Source organism: Monodon monoceros, unplaced genomic scaffold (assembly GCF_005190385.1).
Source record: "Monodon monoceros isolate NGI ecotype Baffin Bay Population unplaced genomic scaffold, NGI_Narwhal_1 Super_Scaffold_4, whole genome shotgun sequence".
In the NCBI taxonomy this organism is placed as follows: Eukaryota; Metazoa; Chordata; class Mammalia; order Artiodactyla; family Monodontidae; genus Monodon; species Monodon monoceros.
In genome coordinates, this window is record NW_021703781.1 from 69,596,679 (window position 1) to 69,616,320 (window position 19,642).

The 19,642-nt window shown below is 36.4% G+C and overlaps 1 protein-coding gene across 1 annotated transcript in view; it reads right to left on the minus strand.

The window, feature by feature from the left end:
• Positions 1-4,951: 4,951 nt before the first annotated feature.
• The window catches only part of RAB11FIP2 (RAB11 family interacting protein 2), a 40,228-nt gene continuing 25,537 nt past the window's right edge, over positions 4,952-19,642 (minus strand). The window contains exons 4-5 of the mRNA XM_029245568.1: positions 14,222-14,267; positions 4,952-8,445 (exon numbers count right to left, since the gene is read on the minus strand). Coding sequence (XP_029101401.1) covers positions 8,215-8,445; positions 14,222-14,267 — 277 coding nt within the window. The 3' untranslated portion in view covers positions 4,952-8,214. The remainder of the gene's footprint in view (positions 8,446-14,221; positions 14,268-19,642) is intronic.

Genomic DNA, 19,642 nt, shown 5'->3' on the forward strand with positions numbered 1-19,642 from the left:
ACCCCAAGACACCCAGGTTGTCCTAATCCCAGCCTCCCTCTTGGGCCCGCTTCATAAAACAGCCTGCTTATCCTGGTTCCCATGCAGCTGCCGCCATTACTCTGCAGTAACTTCTCACACTTAATGAGGGATGCTCAGAGGACAATTCTAAGTAGTACTGATGCCAATATTTTTATTTAAGATCTATTCACTTAAAGGCAAAGTGACATCTTAAGGCCACTCAGCAGAGCAATTTTCCCAGAATAAGAAAAGAGCTTCAGTTTTGGAAAGGCTTCCTGCTAGATTTCAGACCACATTTTTTTTTTAAATTAAAATGCAAGGATTGTCTTCACAAACTCTTCCTATTATTATTTCATGTGTTTTCTGCTTTATTTGCTGTACATATCTTCACAGTGTGCATATTATTCAAGTATTCCTAACAGATGGTCTCAAGTGCTACATATCATATAGCATTAAGTGAATAGCTTGGTAAAAAAAATAAGTCAAGGATTAAAATATTTTATAGCTTATAAATCATGAAAGATGTTCAGTAACAGTATATTAATAAAATCTCTTTAAATGTAAACATAAAAACACTAAATACTGCTATTGGATCAGTCAACTGTTTATGACAAATGACTTATTTCTTAAAAGTGCTTGTCCTATATGGTTTCAGATTATAACCTAAATTAATCTGAGGTTGGCAACTAGTTTTCCTGTGAGCCTGGCCCACTGCCGCCTTCCCTACCCAACTCCCCAGGCTTCTCCTGCCATTTCCGCCTCATTAATGCCTCCTTCATAACTAGGAAAGGAAATGAAATTCATAAGCCAATGTTGTTACTCTTTGTCTAACTTTAGCAAAATTTTGCTGAAAGAGGCTGAAAGCACAAGTTCAAGTTGAGGATTCAGAATCAGCCGTGATTTTAATGACCTGTGCTCTCTAGATCCCTTTCTGCCAGAGGCTAATCTAATGTTTGGCACTGAAGTTTCCACTGAGGCTTTGAGAGTGATGATTGAAACAAACAAGACAAAAAAACCCAACAACTTTTGCCAGTGTTCAGACGTCTCTGAATCCATGTTACACTGTTAATGTTCTAGCCATTTTTCCACCGAGGAATAAAAACCAATAAAATACTCTGCTATTGGATGTTCCTCTCTCATACCACTCTTATTTTAAATTACGTTATTTTTAACCTAATGCATAATGGTCTTTTCCTAATCATCCAGTGTTTCTAGTATCTGATGCAAGATCTAACAAGACTCTTACATTTCATTCTAGATTTCCCTAGACACGAGAACTCGACTCAGCTTTGATTGTGAAAATAATGTAAGCTTTTTATGAACTATTTGACAAAATGATTGTAACTAGCAAAGTTACAAAGTGCCGGTTAAACAGAACCTCTCACTTCAAGTCACAAGTTGGCTTCACTTGTTATATTAAGGTTCATTGCCCAATTTCACACATACATTCAAAAATTTTATTCTACCGCATTCCATACGTGGCTCCATTTTCTGTTTCCTTTCTACACTACTATCACCTCAGTTTTCAAGGCCTCTGTGAGGCTGAGAAAGATGCCCTCCTTAGTCAAGCTTGGCCGCCACGTCAGAACAAAGGAAGACATTATGGCAGTTCCGCATTAAGGCCCATGTGCATGTTTGCCTTCCCCATCACAACAGCAAATCTTACTGCACAAACAAAACATCAAAGAATCAACAGTATTAACTAAGTATCTACTCTGCATAACGCATTATGCATTATCTTACAAGCATTCTATCTGTATTAAGTTTCATCAGACTTAAGTTTCTTTAAAACACAAAATATTCATTTTATCAAAAAACTAAAAAAACAGGTTCATAAATAAATTCAGGACTGGCAAGGAAAATTACATTAAGTTAAAAAAAAATTCTCTGAAGTACATTAAACTAAGAAAAAAGGGGGGGGGTGGGGGTGGGTCTCTATCTCAGTGGTAGTCAGATTTGAATGTGCATTTGAAACACCTGCAGGGTTGGTTAATAGAGCTTTCTGGATCCAACCCCCAGAGTTTCTAATGCAAGTAGGTCTGGAGTCGGGCCTGAGAGTTTGCATTCATTCTCCCAAGTTCCCAGCTGATACTGCCAATGCTGCTCTGGGGACAACACTTTGACAACCAGTGATCTAACCATCCAGCTTTCCTGATCTGGCTGGCGTCCAAAAGTACAGTGGAATTTTAAATAGTGGATGTACAAAATCAAAGAAACTACGGAATCAATGACCATTATATTTCAATTGAAATATGTATTTTATACCCTAAAAAACACACACACACACACACACACACAAAACACCACATTGACTTTAGATGACTGGAAGTTGTCACATACCATACGTGATGTGACCTTAACACAGGACAGTGCTAAACTGATCTTTGGGACACTAATAGTTTTTATACAGTTTTTTACCAAAAGGCAAGACCGTCATAAATAAGATACTGAAAAATCATAATTAGCACAAAAAGGTATGTATCAGATACTAGATAACATTCTAAAAGGCTCTAAACACCAGAGCGGTGGCCCCTGTACTGTAACTCAGATTCACTGTGCTGTTCTCCCTCTGCAAAGCATCTGCGCTGCCAGGCTCAGGGGCAGGCGCACCTGAGAAAGGCTTTTTCTTTACTGCTGCAAGAACATTTCAAGTGAGCTCTACCCCCGTAACAGATTTTTACATGCACAATACGGTGTCATTAACTGTAGGCACCACGTCGCACAGCAGACCTCCAGAACTTATTCACCTTACAAACTGAAACTCTAGAGTCACTGAAGAGTTACTCCCTATCCTCTCCCCGCTCCCTCCCAGGAGTCCTGAGCTGTAATTCCGTCTTACACATCACACATGCCCCGCACGCCCCTTGGCCAAGTCAGGTTTTGATTAAACACAAGATCATCTGGGGGGGAAGTAAACAACTACACTCTGCACTGTCCTGATGATGATGGTGACAACGAAGACGGTACATCAGAAACCCTGACTAAGGAAAAGACTGTGCACTAGTGGCCTGCGGTTTTGTGGGTTTTTTGTTTGTTTGCTTGTTTTTTTAAAGAATCAGTTGCTAACACGTGGAAATCATATTTCACATAAAATCTATATTTTCAGTCTCTGAGATGATCAGGTTTAGCAACCCTGGCCTCGCTTTCATTTCCATCTGGCCTTTCTGAGAGAGGCACAGCATTAGAACAAACCTATGTGGAAAACAGCCACTTTAACAGAATAATAACTCTCTACCCTCAAATTACCTCAAATATCTTTGTCTCAGTAGACTAAGAAAAAATAAACGTGTGTGCTGCAGATAGGCAGAAAGGGGACCAATCCAGAGAAATACCAGGGGAAGTAAAAAGATACAATAAATGGGCCTCTAAAATTGAGGGCAATTAAGGACCAGGAAGGTGTTCTGGCCTGCAGAGAACTCCCTTGTTCCAAGAGTGGATGACTTACCTTCAGGACCACTACGTGTGGATCACGTCTCATAATCTATAGAACAATACAACTGCTTAACACTCTGCCACACCCACACCCACACCATCGTCCCAGGCCCTTAGGTTCCTGCTTCCCTCAGACAGCATCTGGGATGGACAGGCATATACCTGGACTGCAGGCTGAGGGGGCTGGAAGTGGGCATGAATTAGTGGTCTCTGCCATGAGCTGGACGCTAAAAACTAGTGAGAAATGCCGTGGCTTTGCCAACTCTACTCTACTCGAGTTCCACAAATAGCTGTTTTGTTAGCTGTCTTCAATTTCCTCTGAAAGCTTGTACAGTCCTTACCGTAGAGGGCTGTTGTGAAGAATAAATGAAATAACGCATAAAGAGAAAGCACTCAGCATAGGTCTTAGCCTCTGTATAAATACGCAGATGTAATTTGCTACCAAACAGTAAGTTCTGTCCCTGTGAGGGGATATCTTATACACAAAGGGCTGCTAAACAGTGTCCACGCTAAACCTTACTTTTCAAAACTCTTTTCATAGTGAAGTGAGTCTGCAGGTCTTACAGAATACCTGCTGTCAGACATCAAATAATAAGAGGCATCCTACTGTACTTTTAAAAGACAAGGAGGGCTCATGTACAAATGAATACTCATGCTGTTTTATCTGCGGTAAGAAATTATGACAACCAAATTAAGATTAAACATTTTAATCAACTATAATAAACCAATAATCATATGTAAAAATTCTGATTCATGCATCAGATTACATAAATTATACAACTGTCATGTTACATAATGCTTACATACATTGGAGTCTGTACCTGCAAAAATGTATACAAGTTACTAGAGCATTTTACTAAGTGTTAATACTCTTCAGTTATAAATAATGCTTGTATCTTTCAAATACCTGCTAAATATATACATTTCTAGATCTGCAGCATTTTTTTTTTGTACCTCAAAATCAAACCACCCCTAAGATCGAAGATTGACAGGTCCAAATGTATCATTTGTTACAGACTTCAATTCCACTGTAAGAGTGTATTTTTTGACATGGAAAATAAATGAAATAAAATGTCAACTCCAATTTAATGCTTGAAGAGCTTCTACACTTCTTATTAAGTACACCAGAAAACACTTCTTATGCAGATTAATTAGTTAAGATGCTACCTATTGCATATTAAATACCTCCAATGATTGCATCTGGATTATTAAACTTACAAATCTGTGAAAACGGGGGCTTTCAGTGTGTGCTGACAGACCCTTCCATGTACAATCATGAATCAGCAGCACTGCGATCCTTTCCCTTTTACTTCAAAGAGATCGAGGGAATGAGCATGCTTCATATTTCATTTACACACACACACGTGACACCAACCATATCTATAAGACATATGAGCACACAGACATCAGAAAGTTTCACCTTGTTTTACAAATCCAAGGTAGGCTGCTTTTTCTAAAAACCTAAGAGGAAAAAAAGTTCTAGCATAACAATTTCTAGATATATTAAAGACAGCAATTCTTTTTTTTTTTTTTTTTTTTTGAGATTCTCCGTGCTAAAGAATAAGCACCCTTATGGGGGTGGTAGGCAGTGGGGGGTGAGGGCGGAGGAGTTGGTGAAGGATGTGAGGAAAGCAAGTCTGTCACTAGCGAGCTGAGTTTTACTTAGGTTTCCATTCACGAAACCCTTTTAAATATAGGCAACATTTTCACAGCTGGAAAATTACAACGAAATCTTCACTTACTGCTAAAAGCAACAGATGTAGTTATGTATAATCTATGGATAATACTACATTCATGGGAGGATGGCAAAACTAGGCTCAATGCAGAATACAGCAGCAAAAAGCAATACTTAAATATTTTTCATGAACGGGTGACACATCATTTTATATACAATTCTAAGATTTATTCCCTGGTATTTAATAAATGAACTTGAAGCCTAAGTGGTAGGACAGTTATGTTCAATACTTTGAAGCTGAATTTTAGAACTGGGAGGGGAGCTGGTTGTAAAACTATACTGTTTAAAAAATATTAGCAGAAATATTTTTAATTATGTAACAGAAGTATGTTAAGCTTAAAACAGGTTTGAGACTATTATAAACTCTGCAATTTAAAAAAATCCTCTTATTGGTGGAAATATTTTTGAACATGCCTTTTTTAAGCATAAAAGCAAAAGTAAACTCTGTCTATAAGTCTATTGTGCTGTGCGTTGTTGAATGAGTACATATGTTTTATTTCCTTGTCTAAGTTACTAACAAAATATACCATTAGAATACTTAAAAGTTATAGTTTGCAAAAATAAACTAATGTGATCTTTTTTTCTACAACGCTAAAAATTAAAACTACTCTATTTGCACTTCTGCCCACAAACACAGGAAACACTGTTATGTTTACTTAGGAACTCATTTTTACTTTTTGCTTTTAGTTCCTTATATTGACCGATTGATTATGAATATATATATATAGTCAGTTTGATTCCAGGTCACGAGTGAAAGAAAGTTCATAAACGTCGGAACAGAACATTTCGGGCAGTGATAAATGCAGATTCAGTTTTCAATACAATTCTTGTCTCAGAATTAAAGATAAAAATATTGACGCAGTTATAACCAAATCATTAACGTATGGACAAGTCTAATCCTTAACAGTTTTTATACAGGCAAAGAATCCTCCTTAAAAATGAATTTCCTCATAAAAAGAATGGCAGTCCCTTAACCATACTTTTTCATGAGCTCTATTTACATAAAACATATCCCCAGTACAACACTAGCATCGTGGTTCATTCTATGAAGAGTAAATTTGGCCAAAGCATATTGAAATATCTGCAGATAATGTCATAATACTGCAAACACATGGATTTTAGTACTTTTAAAAGTGTAAGAAGAGCCTCAGTTATACTAACAACAGAAAAAATACTAAGAATTGTGCAACATTTAATAAATGTTAACTAAAAATGGCACCATGTTAAAAAGAACTACCAAGACCTCAAATGGGAAAATAAAATTCTATACCAGATTGTGAGGTTTATTACAGAAATTTAGAAGTGGAGGAAAAAGTCAGTGAAAGCTATTTCTCCTTGTCTCCTATTAAAAATTATTTGTATTTCAGAAAAATTTTCAGAATTTCAAAATTTATGCTCTCATAGAAAAACAAGAAACTCAGAAAAATACAAATAATAAGGGATTTTAGCTTGTGAATATAAGCTTGGCCAAGTATTATCTGATTCAAAATATTAAACTGAGCAAAACTATTATATGCGCTTTGTATTTAACTCTCAGTGAAGTCTTAGTAGAGATAAATATTAGACAGAAATGCATTTGGTAAAAGATTGGGGAATGTATGTCTCCATACACAGGTGAACTGCCTTTAGAAGACGCAGATTCAGTCCCACAGTGTGTATTTCAGACCTTTAAAGTTAAAAGTCCGCAGATGACTAGTAATATTTTTATATCATTTTCACTTTAAAGACTAATTCTGTACAAATATATAAAGACAATTCACGATAGCAGTCAACATTTTTGGGGAGCAGACTTAAAAACAAAGCTGACACAATTCTGTAATACTGATTTATTCTTACAGGGTGGCTGTAGAATAGTGTAACATGTCGTGCTAGTAAAGATCTATTCTAAAAACTCAGCCCTCCTTTAGTAACTCTTATTTTGGTTCAGAAACCAAATGCAACCATCTGTTCCATTATTTATGTAACTTGAAACCGAGCCTAATTCTTCATTCCTAGAATTTGTTCATTGCTTTCAGTTATCAGGCATCAGAATGATCACCTACTTCCCCCCCACCCTCCAAATTATCTTCAGATATAACTTCCTAATATTTTCTTTGCTAGTACTGAATATTTTAAAGACATTCAGAATCTCAACAAGTCACACTTGCTTATCTTCTGCTTATAGCTCAAACAAAACTCAAATATTAAGATAAAAATTAATTCAAGAAATTCATACTGTTGCAAGGTTAATGAAGTTTCCTAAAATACATCGTTCTTTAAAAAGGGGCTTTAGATCATTACTTTTGGAAAAAGAGAAAAGATTTGATGCTGGAATAATATATAGTAGCAGCTTATTTTGAAACCAAGCTTCACATAGTCAAGAGTGATTTGAAGCAGCTTCTGTGTAACAAACCATTATAGTAGCAATGACGATTTGTTTTGCATTGACAGAGCACACATATATTTTCAAATTAAGAAATCCTAATTGGTATCCTAATTTTAGAGGCAACCAGTTGTCTTTAAATGTTCTAAAAACACATGTATATATGAGGTATATGCATGTATTTTATATACAAAGATACATGAACATACTATTCATGTATATATATGTATATAAAATATGAACTTTTTTTTTAGTAGTGTTTATAATGAGCAGTATTCCTGCAGCTAAATCTGTACAAATTGACTTCTGAGAAACCAACCACAGTATCAATTCTGCTTGATGAGAAATCTGTTCCTGAGGAATAAGTCATGTACTTCCAAAGATACTCCTAGGCCTATGGCAGATTAGTGGGCCGGCACCAGCACCTAAGTGAATCCTAAGGAACTGCTTGTTCAGGAGAATCTGGCCCATCTTCACTTTAAAGGTTTAAATTATTTAGCTCACTTCAAAGGTCACTCTTGATAGTCCCTGCTAATATTTACAGGTGAAACAGTTCTTCACAATGAAGGAGAGTATGGAATGAAACCTGATAGTGTGGTCTCTCTCAGTAACGAGCTTTTCTGCTATTTTTTCTCTCTCTTTCTTCCTTTCTTTTCTCCCCAATTATAAATGCAGTACCATTGGCTTATGAACTAGTGGAGAACTTGCCAGCTTTCCTGGATGGTTCGTACGGCACTCTGAGAATACTGGGCGTCTCCTCCATCACCCTTACAAGGAGGTTGTCGATGTAGTCCTCCAGCTCCCGGATGTGGGAGTCTTTCCTCCTAAGGAGCTCTTTGTGTTTTACCAGCTCCTGCAGTACCTCCTCGTAGGTGAGACTACGATAGCCTGCAGTGGCATCAAAAGGGTTGCTGTCCTAGAGTAGGATAAAGACGGTCACTTTAATAGACAGCACATCAGGGGCAAATTATGAGTTATTCTGAAGTTCAACTGTTTCAAACCCTCGTCAAACTCTTCTCTATCCTTGGCTAGAACCAGTGTGACAGTTCACAGAATGGCTAGCCAGTTCTGAGGAAGGGACTAAAGCAGATACACCAAAGCCTTGATTACAAGCCTAAATTCTTAAATATAAGAAACTGACCACGTAATTTAAGATTAAGTTAAGAGATTAAATGCTCAATAATAAACATAATTAAAATAGACAAAATCAAAAGATCTGTAAGAATTAACTTTAGGAAATATAAGAAGCTATTGAAAACTATACATTTGGATATTAGTTTAGTCCTCGTGGAATTGCTTCCACTGAACTGTAGTTTAATGTTATGCCTTTGCCTTTTTATTGAAGATGGTTACAAGAAACAGCAATATCAACTCTGCTTCTCCAGTTTGCTATGAAATGTTGATGGCATTCAGAACTAAATCCATGAGCATCCTTTATAAGAAGCTCCATGGGAGTAACTACTGTTTTAACTTACAGGCAAATAGAACCTTTTCTCCTCTGAGTAACTAGTCTATTTTCTCCTCCTAGTACTAATACCTATACAATTTATTTTATTTCCCTTTTTGCCTTGGTTGTCAGGAAACTCAAGAGTTCAACTACAGTCATGCTAACACTTAAGATTAGTATATCTGCATTCTCTCCCATTTCACTTACTTTATTTTGTTTAACCTCATTCTATTGGTGAAAATTCTCTTAACACAAAGGTACAAACATAAACCAAAAAAAAGGCATTGATTCAATTCATTTTTATTACAAAGCATCCTAATATTAAAAGAAAAATATTTCTCAGAAATTTAATCAAAAAGGCACTGTAACATCATCTATTTAAAGTGCATAATATTTAGATGTTTCATTATGTAAAATATAATGCCAAAATATAAAGTAGCAATCTTTATGCCTTCTTATACATAGTTCTATCACTACATTCAACAACTTAAAATGGTTTTCATCACTTTCTTTCCAAACATTTCCATTTGGCTTTAAAGAAAATAAACTAAAATACTGAGGAAATTGGCCTTGCTCTTAAGGACTAATAGTATCTAATCTATTCAGTGGAGGATGGAGAACGAGGACTGGTGAACGTAGAAAGGTCTTTTTTTTTCCTTTTTTGTCATAAGAATTAAATTTGTCTGTATTCAATTTCAGGATCTATTTTAATTTGCTATGCATCCAGGAGTTTTCATCAGTAAAGCCAAAGTGTAACTTTTTATCCCCTCCTCACCAGGCCCCATGACTTTGCTGCACCAGAGAAACAAGCTAGAGCACAGATAGCAATTTGATGCTTGTGTTACCCAAGCACACTCCCTTCTCTAGGATAAAGGCAAAATAATATTCCTGGCTGAAAACTTCTCCAATCCATAGAATCTCTCAGGTTTTGCAGAGAAGATATAGCTTGCACTAGGCCTTCAAAGATTTTGCCAGGCAGAAATGCATAATGGGCATCTCAAGCAGTGGCTCTGCTTGTTCAAAGGAGGAAGCAAGGTTCAAGGCACAGTGGCTAATAAAGGTGATCAGTGGAGCACGGCTGGGAAATAAGGTTCAGGACAGGGCACAGAGAGAGAGGCTGAAACAGTGGGTTCCAAACAGACCATCAAGGATGTCTGATGCTATCACACTTAGTGTTATGGGAAATAGAAAGCCCATTGAAGGTTTCTAAACAGAGGAAAGATGATTAAAGCTAAGTTTTAGGAAAATGGCAGCAGTGGGTAAGATCATTTAGAGGGACCGCAATTAGTTACAAAGCTATTTAAATAGTAAAGACAAAAGTTAGGAGGAGCCTCTACTAGATTAACAGAATAGAGAGGATGCCAAAAGGAAGTTTAAAAATGACTCATTTTACCATTAGAAACTGGGTATAGATACAACTTTATGAATTAGATTACCTTTGTCCCCCAAAACATTCCAGAATATTGTTTTACGACAACTAAAGGACAATTCTGGAGATACGTGTTGGTTTACTTTTTATTCTCTTCTCTTTCAGATCAATTAACTTTTTGTTAGAATAAGTATACACACATATTTACTAGTTTAATTGGTCATAAGTCATCTAGAGATACAAAACTTAGATTTTCCTAAACACATTCCTATTGACATTTATTATACGCAGCAGGTTTCTGTAGAAAAGATAAGACATACCATAGAGCTAAGTATATTTTAAACATTAATTAAAAATAAGCTAAAGTTTCTTACTTTAACCTAAGTAATTCTGCACAAATTTGAGACTGAAACCCACCTAAGTCTCACTTTCCTTCTCTGATAAATGAGATGTTCTCTAAGGTCCCTTTCAACTCTAACATTTCCTGGTCTGCAAAGAGGTCTTTCAGAACTGCATTCTAAAAAAGTGATTATGTCCAACTAATGTGATTTAATTTTTCTAATACAATATTTACTGAAAAATAGCAGTTCTTGTGAGAACTGCAGGGATTAATGAAATTAAACTAAATGGGATTCATTACCAATTGATTGTTTTACCTTTTTTCTTAATTTAACATAATAATAGCATCAGACTGGGCCTCTCTTAATCAAATTATACATATATGAACTGATTTCTCCAAACTAATTAAGTGATAATATGCAGTTAGAAAATCATTTATATTGTTACATTTAACACTATACCAGTGCTACCAGAGAATGTAGTTAAAATAATTTTTTAACATTTCTCTACAGACAATGAGGATGAAAGACATGTCAAAAAATTCTTATTTTGACATAAGGAGTTTAAATTAATGCCATGATACAAATCAATCTAAAATTTAATCTCTCAAAATAATCAAATATTATCCCACAATATTGTTCAGATATAAGCCATAATCTAGAATATACAAATCCATTATTTGGCTTATTTTTCCCCCTCACAACCATCTAATACTTATGGATAAACAGATTTCTTGGAAATACAGTTCTGACCTTTTCAATAAATTTTCCATTTATCCTTTTATGTGAAAAATTTACCCCAAATTTCTGCATCAAGTTTTTATGCAAAAAAACATCTTAGAAACACATGTACTATAAACTATATTCTGGAAAAGAATATAAAATAATTAAAAACAGTTTTATGCTTAGTTCCACATTTTATCCCATATTTGAAAATCATGTAAACCTTCTAATTTTAGGCATAAGATTCTTAAATTGACTAATATACTCAATAAATACATCTATCCTTCTGTTTGTTGATATAATTCCAAATAAAATAAAGATTAATATTAACTAAATACAGTAGAAAATTAAAATATTTTCTGGTTACAAAAATTATTTTGCTTAAAGAGGAAAACTCTCAGGCAAATGTAAAAATGAATTATTTTTTCAAAAGATACTTTTAATACTATTCTTAGAAAAACTAAAATTGAGAAATCTCCAAACTGGTAAAGGCTCAGATAACCTAACATGGGACTCCTAAGTACTCAACAGTTTTTCCTCTAGCACTCCATATAGATGGCACATATGTTTTTAAGATGTCTTCCTATATTGAAATTTAATGTAAATTTTTCTTCTCTCTTCCCGTTTCATAACCAATCCTTTTTCATTCCTACCCAAACTCTGTTAAAAATTTCCATATGCAGATATAAGAAAATAAGAGTTGGGTGAGTGAACAGAATTATTACATTAAGTTGTCTAACTGGAATTTTAAATAACAGTTGTGCAAAATACTTTGAGAATTACTAGTGATCTATTTTTACTTTGCTCACAGTCTAGCCTTTTAAACTAGGAAATGTATATTTTTTACAATATTTAAATTTCAACAAAAGCAAATTATCAAGACTCAAAATAACTGAAGATTTAAAGAAAGGTTGTCCTGGTAACCAAATATTGGTGGGGTACTAACTGACATCCAAGGCAACTAGAGGAGAGAGAGAGAGAGATAAGATGAAGCCTTGGCATTCTCTGATCATCTCATTATTGTTCTAATGAGGAACTTTGCTCTGGGAATATCATCTCAGCTACTTTCACATCTTTTGTGCTACTCCCTTCATCTCCCTTTCAGTTCTTAATTAGGCCTTAAAGAGCTCACACTGCCCTTTCAACTGGCTACTGCTCCTGTTTAAACACTGCTTTCACAGACAGGTGTTGGCACTAGCATATAAGACATACAAACTTAATTACAAAATACTATGTCCAGAAGGGGAAAAAAATATAACTTGGTGGACAGCTATTATTAAAGAACTTAAGGTAAATTACTTCAAACATCTTATAATCTTCAACATAAAACTTGTTCAAATACTTTTTTTCAATAACGATCAGTATGAGGATGAGCTTTCTCCTCTTAATTGTATCTTGCAGTAAATTAACAACACCTAGTAATCCTTTAGCTGTCATTTAGAATAGTTAGTATTCCAGAGAAAAATAATCACACATCAAGGATTCTTTTATCACCTTTAAATCCCTGAACTAAAACAATTTTCACATTTTATTTCTTTAAAGAATTCTAAGGATGCTTTTACAGCAATAAATTACAAGATTTGGAAAAGTACATTTACAAGCACATAGAAATTGTAATTAAGGTTGCTTAATAAACAATAGCTGCACATTAAATCGATTTTTTGATGTCGCATTTTGTTTGAGATTAAGTAACCGCCTGATAGAATTCATTTTACTATCTGATCAAAGGCTGACTTCATATATTCTGACGTTTCTCGCCAGTCTGCCATAATATAAAGACTTGAGTATTTATGAAACATCAAAACGTACACATCATGTACATTAAAACAGCAAAAACACAGTACAAAGTCCTCTGCCTCTATAGTGTTTTCTACCATTTTAAAGACAAATGACTGCATTTAGAATGGTTTACACAACACCATGGTTTCTTCTCAGCCTATCACACCATAGAAGATTGTGATATGCTATTGCTTCGAAAAATTCTTATTACACATCTGGATCACACACATTAAGGACAGACGGTTCAAACAGCAACCACCAGCCTCTTGGAATAAAGGCTTTATTTCTGTTATTCAGTGAGAATTTAGTTTCCTACCAAGACATGTGCCCATATTTTTGTAAAGCAACTTATTCTCTCTAGGCTTAGTATAGTATTTAGAATAGACTGAAGATGTACTGGACCTCGGAACAGAGGTCGAAAACTGGACTTCAAATAACAATGAAATGAAGTTAAGATATCTGAATAATCCTTGCAAAATATGTGAGCTAACTTGGCTGGTCGCTACGAAGCCTGTTAATATATTTGGTTTTGTTCTGACTTGGAAGGTAAGTGTCCTAAAGGATCTTTCACACACACTCCTGGTTAAATGGGTCTCTGGCCAGGAAGCTCTTCCTACTGTTAAGTGTTCACAAGCAGGTTTATTCTCCCCTCAACCTGATTTACAACAACAGTAACAAAATGGCAGCTTTCTCCACATGTTCTTATTTCACAGCTATAATGCTGACCTGACATACAGCTTTCATATCGATTTTTAAACAGTCTGCAAACAAAACCTGTATATTCTAAATTGGCTTCAATTTTAACTATGTTTGCGTACACTTCCATAGATCATACAGAAGTCACACCCTATGGTATATTAAAGATAAAGTGTGAATTTTGCTGTTTTTCTTTCTCCCTAAATCATCATACTAAGCTATAATCTGTGGATAACTGAGGGATTCAAGGAGACGGAGGCCTTTTTAGAAATGTGCCCCAGACAGAAAGACAGCTTGTGGCTTGGTTTTTGGTAATTCTCTAACCCCCTCTGCAACTTACCGGGATTTTCCTGAGGTCTTCATTACTTGTCGGATTCATATGAAAACTGAGCAATAAAAGACAAACATAAATGTTAAAAGCGTATCATAGTACACGTGGGAGGAAACATAAAAACAGGACATTTTAACCAACATTGCAATAACAATTTCTAAACTCCTATATTACCTGAGTGAGTGAAATTTAATCCAGGATGTAAAAGAAAAACAATATTTACTAAACATTCTAAAGCAGCTAAAATTTTAAACTTTGAAGGAAAACCCTTCAGTATTATTAGAACTGAAGAACTGTACCTCTAACGTGTACTTTCTAAACATCTTTAAATATAAGCGATTTTACCTAGTGAGATGTTTTATAAAATTAAATTCTATAATGTTATTATTCATTTTATATACACACACTCACTTACCTTAGGCCTTCTGATATAAAACTACAGAGACTTAAATAAATTTAGGTTGGGAAGACTGTAGACTAAAAGAGTTGAAGCAATCTTTTAAAACAATTATTTCTATAGGTATTAGAAAAATTAACCTTTAAATGTTATCCTATCAAGGAGAATGAATTCGGAGCTGTGTGAACCATTTCTGTCATTAATGAATTTCTAAGTAGCTGGTCTTCAAAATTTAAATACCCAAATGGACCAAAACAAAATGGATTTCTTGCATGCACAGAGGACGAAAACATCACAGCTGAATGCTATAATCGTTTTCTTCTTTGAAACATGTCCATTAGGAAGGGGACTGGAACCAAAAAGAAGCTAAACTTCAAAGCCATCTGGTGAGTAAATATTTCATCGTTGCTATTCAAGTTTAATTTATACCCGGCACTTAAGAGTATTAGCCATTAGAACCTCTACAAAGCATTACTGTCCTAGGAACCTTTTTATTCCAAAAAAAAAAAAAAAAGACTTAACTGTAAAATATATTTTTTCGTTATCTGTGCTTTATCAGCCAAATAACTGGAATCCTTTGAAGAAATTCACTTTTAAAACTTTTGACTGTATGCACAAAAAGTCTGGACACTGAAAAGTATCTATTATTACAAGTACATATCCCCAGCTGTAAATCTACAGGGCATGGAGGCATGTACAACCACCTCAAGAGAATTTCTCACATATCCAACGTTTCATTTGTTATGACTAAGGCTTGTAGTACTAGCTTCCAGAACCGGTTGCTGACCTTTTCTACCTAGAGCTCCTGTGGATAAATCTGGTATTTCAGTAGAGCTGGGTGACATGGTAGGGAAGACTGAAACATGTTTTAAATACCTACGATGCACCATTTACAGGCCGACTCGGCTGACACATTTTCTCATTCCCTGTACCTCACCGTCTTTATGGTGTTCTGTATGGTCCCAGACTAGAGTCACTGTACCGGCAAAGTCTCAAAAGCCTGACAGAAAAGTGGCTTAAAAGAAAACAAATACAAACCCAAAATACATTATCATGTGGTACCCCTAGGCCTAGAGTGCCGAGGGAACGGCTGATAACATGCACAGTTCTCAGCCTCCCTGATTTTCAGTCCGAGGAGGTCAACATCAGGGACCAGTGGGACTAATCTCTCCTTGCCCCGTGATCTCACAGCATGTTGCTCTCTAATAGGTCAAGAAACGCATTCTGCTGCATCTCTCTCCATCCGACTGTGACATTCTCGAAGACAAACTGATTTACGTTCAGTGTAACGGCACACCGTACTGGTTACAGGCAGAGAAGTGCTTGAGGGCCCTGGAACCACGTGGTGTGAACTCAAATCCTGGTTCTGCCCTCTACTTACTTGCCTTTTAGTGTGTCTGGGTTCCTTCCTCTGTAAAATGGGGATGGTAACAGGATCTACCATGTAAGACTACTGGGAAGATTAAATGAGTTGACCACATGTAAAACACTTAGCACAGTGGTTAACAGACAGAACATGTTCAGTAAATTATTTTAATAAACATTTGCATAGCACTTAGAAAGTGCCAGATACTGTGCTAAGCACTTTACCAAAATTAACTCATTTAATCTTCATAACCCTTAAGGTAGGTATGATCTTCATTTTCAAAAGAAGGAAATGAATCACAGAGAGGTTAGGTAGCTTGTGTGAGGTTGTCCAGTGGATGAGTGTTGGAGGTGACACAGTCCTAGCCCTGTTTTCTGCTCATAGATCTACCTAGTGAGCACAGTCCGCACTGCTGAAGCCCTGAACACACAGGACGCGTGGATTAATCAGGTGTTTTGAGTAAGCACACAGGAGAGATGCCCTTGTAGGGGGAGAGCACCCCTGAGAGTTAAATTCTTAGACCACCCAGAGGAAGGAAACGTTCTATCGCAGCATTAGTCAAGGAAGGTCTACTAAGTCAAGGAAAAAGTAGAACTTAAAATTACATGACGGTTAGGTTCGGCAGGCCAGAGAAAGAGGACTCTGAAGACACATGCTGTCTGGGGCTGCCAGACAGCGGTGCCACTGCAGGACACGGAGCAGACTGGCACACAGGCAGCGGGATGGGAAGGAGCCCCTGAAGGGTTGTCATGCAGACGATGAGGCTCTTAGAGCTGATCCATAGAGCAACAGGCCATTTTTGACAAATTTAATCTTTCATAAATGTTAGTTAGATGTTTCATATCTATCCTATCACATCCTTGAAGAATAAACAGTATTATGACTGTACAAATTTCATTATATGTCTCAGGAAGAAATTATTGAACTGAGAAATAGAAATGCTGGTATTATATTAATCGTAATAAGAGTTTTGAAGGAACAGACATTTAGGACAAAAATTTTATCAAAATCACGAACCTAACCATATGTACTATCCAACATCTTCAGCCTATGGGGCTAAAGTGAAACTCAGTGACAACCTGCCAAGTGTCTGAGAATTCTCAAGAATGGTCACAACTGTAAGGGAAAGAGGTATGGAGCACAGCGAGCCCCAGCTCTTTGCCATTGTACCTGAGTGTAACCTAAGCTCGCCCACACTCTCCAGCAGCCCAGTGGAGCGATCTGAGGCCAGGGCTCTGGTACTGGCCATTGTCTGGAATCTAAAGGCAGGACCCCGCCCCTGTGTTCGGCTTTATATTCACAAACTGACGTGTCAAATACATGACCAACTCAGTCATTCACAGCTGCTTTTTTTGATCTGTCCTTAAGTGGGAAAAAAAAAGTTAACTGAACTGGATGAATTAGCTTGGGGAAAAATGTCTCTATCGAAGTGTGGCACCAATCTGTGCTATCCTTCTTTTTGGACTGCTTCCTCATGTCAGACAAGATCCTGAATAACGTAGTCTGCTCAACTGAGTTGTTGACAGGGTAAGGAAAATGGTGTTTTTAATCATGTATAAAAATAAACTTAGACATGCTCACACTGAAAAAGTCTACACAAATTTAAACTTCAGAATTCAAAAAAATTAATCTTTGAAAAATCAGAACTGAAAGCGTTTGGTGGCAGCAGGGGGTTCTGAAGTAACTTTGAGACTGATAAAAATATTTTTAAATTCATATTTTAAAAAATAATTTAATAAAATGCTTTACCTTAACATTCTGAAGTCTTTAGGTTTAATAAAAGCTTATTTTTTACCTTGTGATATTTCCAAATTTTAAAGAATTTTTCCTGGTAAACTCGAAATTTTAAAATTAACAGTACTCAAATGTATTTCAAGGCATCATTAGTATCTCTTCAATAACGTCACATTAATTTACTTTGAAGTTAGGATAAATACTGAGTAAGTAAATTGGTGAAACTTGAAACTGTCCTTCAATTTCTGCTATGGACTAGTCTTCCACAGATAAGCCAGAAAAGCAAAGCAACATTTATAAAGTGATAAAACTGACCACTACAGAAACCACTAAAGCATTTGTCAGTGATCAGAGTTTTCTTCTATGTCCTTCCTTTTCTCTTTTTAAAACTCTTTTTGCTCTCTTTTGGAGCAAGAATATCTAAGAAAGGGAAGAGACTATTAACAGTGAAAAAGTCTGTCATAACAAAAAAAAAAAGCCCACAGAAGAACAAAGATCTATTAAAACTGATTAACTAGCTGCCTTGTCAGTATAAGACAAGGCAAACTGTGTAAATTCCTGGCTCTAGGGTTTTAAATCTTTCAAGGAGAAGTCACGTAACAACACCTGAAGTTCTTTCCAAGGCATTTAAAAACAACTATTATTACATCTTCCATGATACCTCTTTCCAAGCCCTGTTACTGCTGGAATTATAAAGCTAAGTCCACTTTGGCCTACAACTTGACTCATTTTGTATTTAATAAGTCAATTCAAGTTATTTGCAAAACTCAGGAGGTGTCCTGCTTGTCTGGGAGGTGGGGCAAAGAGAGGAAAGCAGAGTGGAGGAGTAACGTTCTTAAACACCATTCAATTTCCTATGGTGTATAGGAAATAAGTATAACTTTATCACAGAAGAACTTCGGACATGAATTCTTTTCAAAGGAGAGTATCCTACTGATCTTGTTTAGCTGGCAGAGTGGGCTCTGGAGACCTGGAGTTTCACTTTGGTGACAAATGTAGTTGAGGGGGAGGGGCGTAAACTGAGAACTATAACATAATACAAAACCTTTAATGAGTCTGAAAAGAAGAAAAGAAAAATACACCATTTACAGCGAAGCAAGGGCAGAGAGTAATGACACCGGCCTAGCAACGACTGGTATTACTGGACTTTAACCATGAGCTCAGAGACACCTGGTTTCAAGCAGGCCAACACAACTTCCTGAGGATTCTTCCAGTCAGAACGACTAAGAAAAGTGCAAGACTTAGACAATCTTAAAGAGACAGAACGAAGGCTGAAAAGCAACAGGTATTGAATTTTTTCCTGTTTGCCTCTCCTGCTCCATTCTGCCCCTCCCTGCACCCCAGAAGGCTGATCTCTGGCAAGGGTATCGCCTGGGTCCCCTTGCCCATTGGCTTCCAGTTGTGCTCTGCCACTGGGAGGCACCTACAAGAGACTGGAGGACAGAAAGAAGGGGAGACAGGGTATTTATTCCAGCCCCATCCTACCAACCTCTTCAGTCCCCCTGCTGCACTGCAGCTTTACCAGTAGCTTCTGTACAGACAGCCACAGCTGTTCCTTCACACCTAAGCATGGCAGTCCCTTCCAGATACTGCTGGTCCCTAGTGCTCTACTATCCCTTCCTTGGTGTCCTAACCCTAGCCACCCCTCTATAAATGATATCTTCACTAAACTTTCTTCAATTACTCGTTTTGAGTGTGTCATTTGTTTCCTGCTAGGACTTTAACTGATACAAGAATATATAATAAATGCCAAAAACTATTCACTTAATAATTTAAAATAGGAGAGAAAGAAAGGAAGCCAAAGAAAAACTGCACTTTTGAAATGGTATAACTGAAGTGACTGGGATTTGAATAGTACCACTGCACATTTATACACTGCCTTACAATTTATAACACATTTTCACAAACGGAGTTTCTCTCAACTGAGGAACAG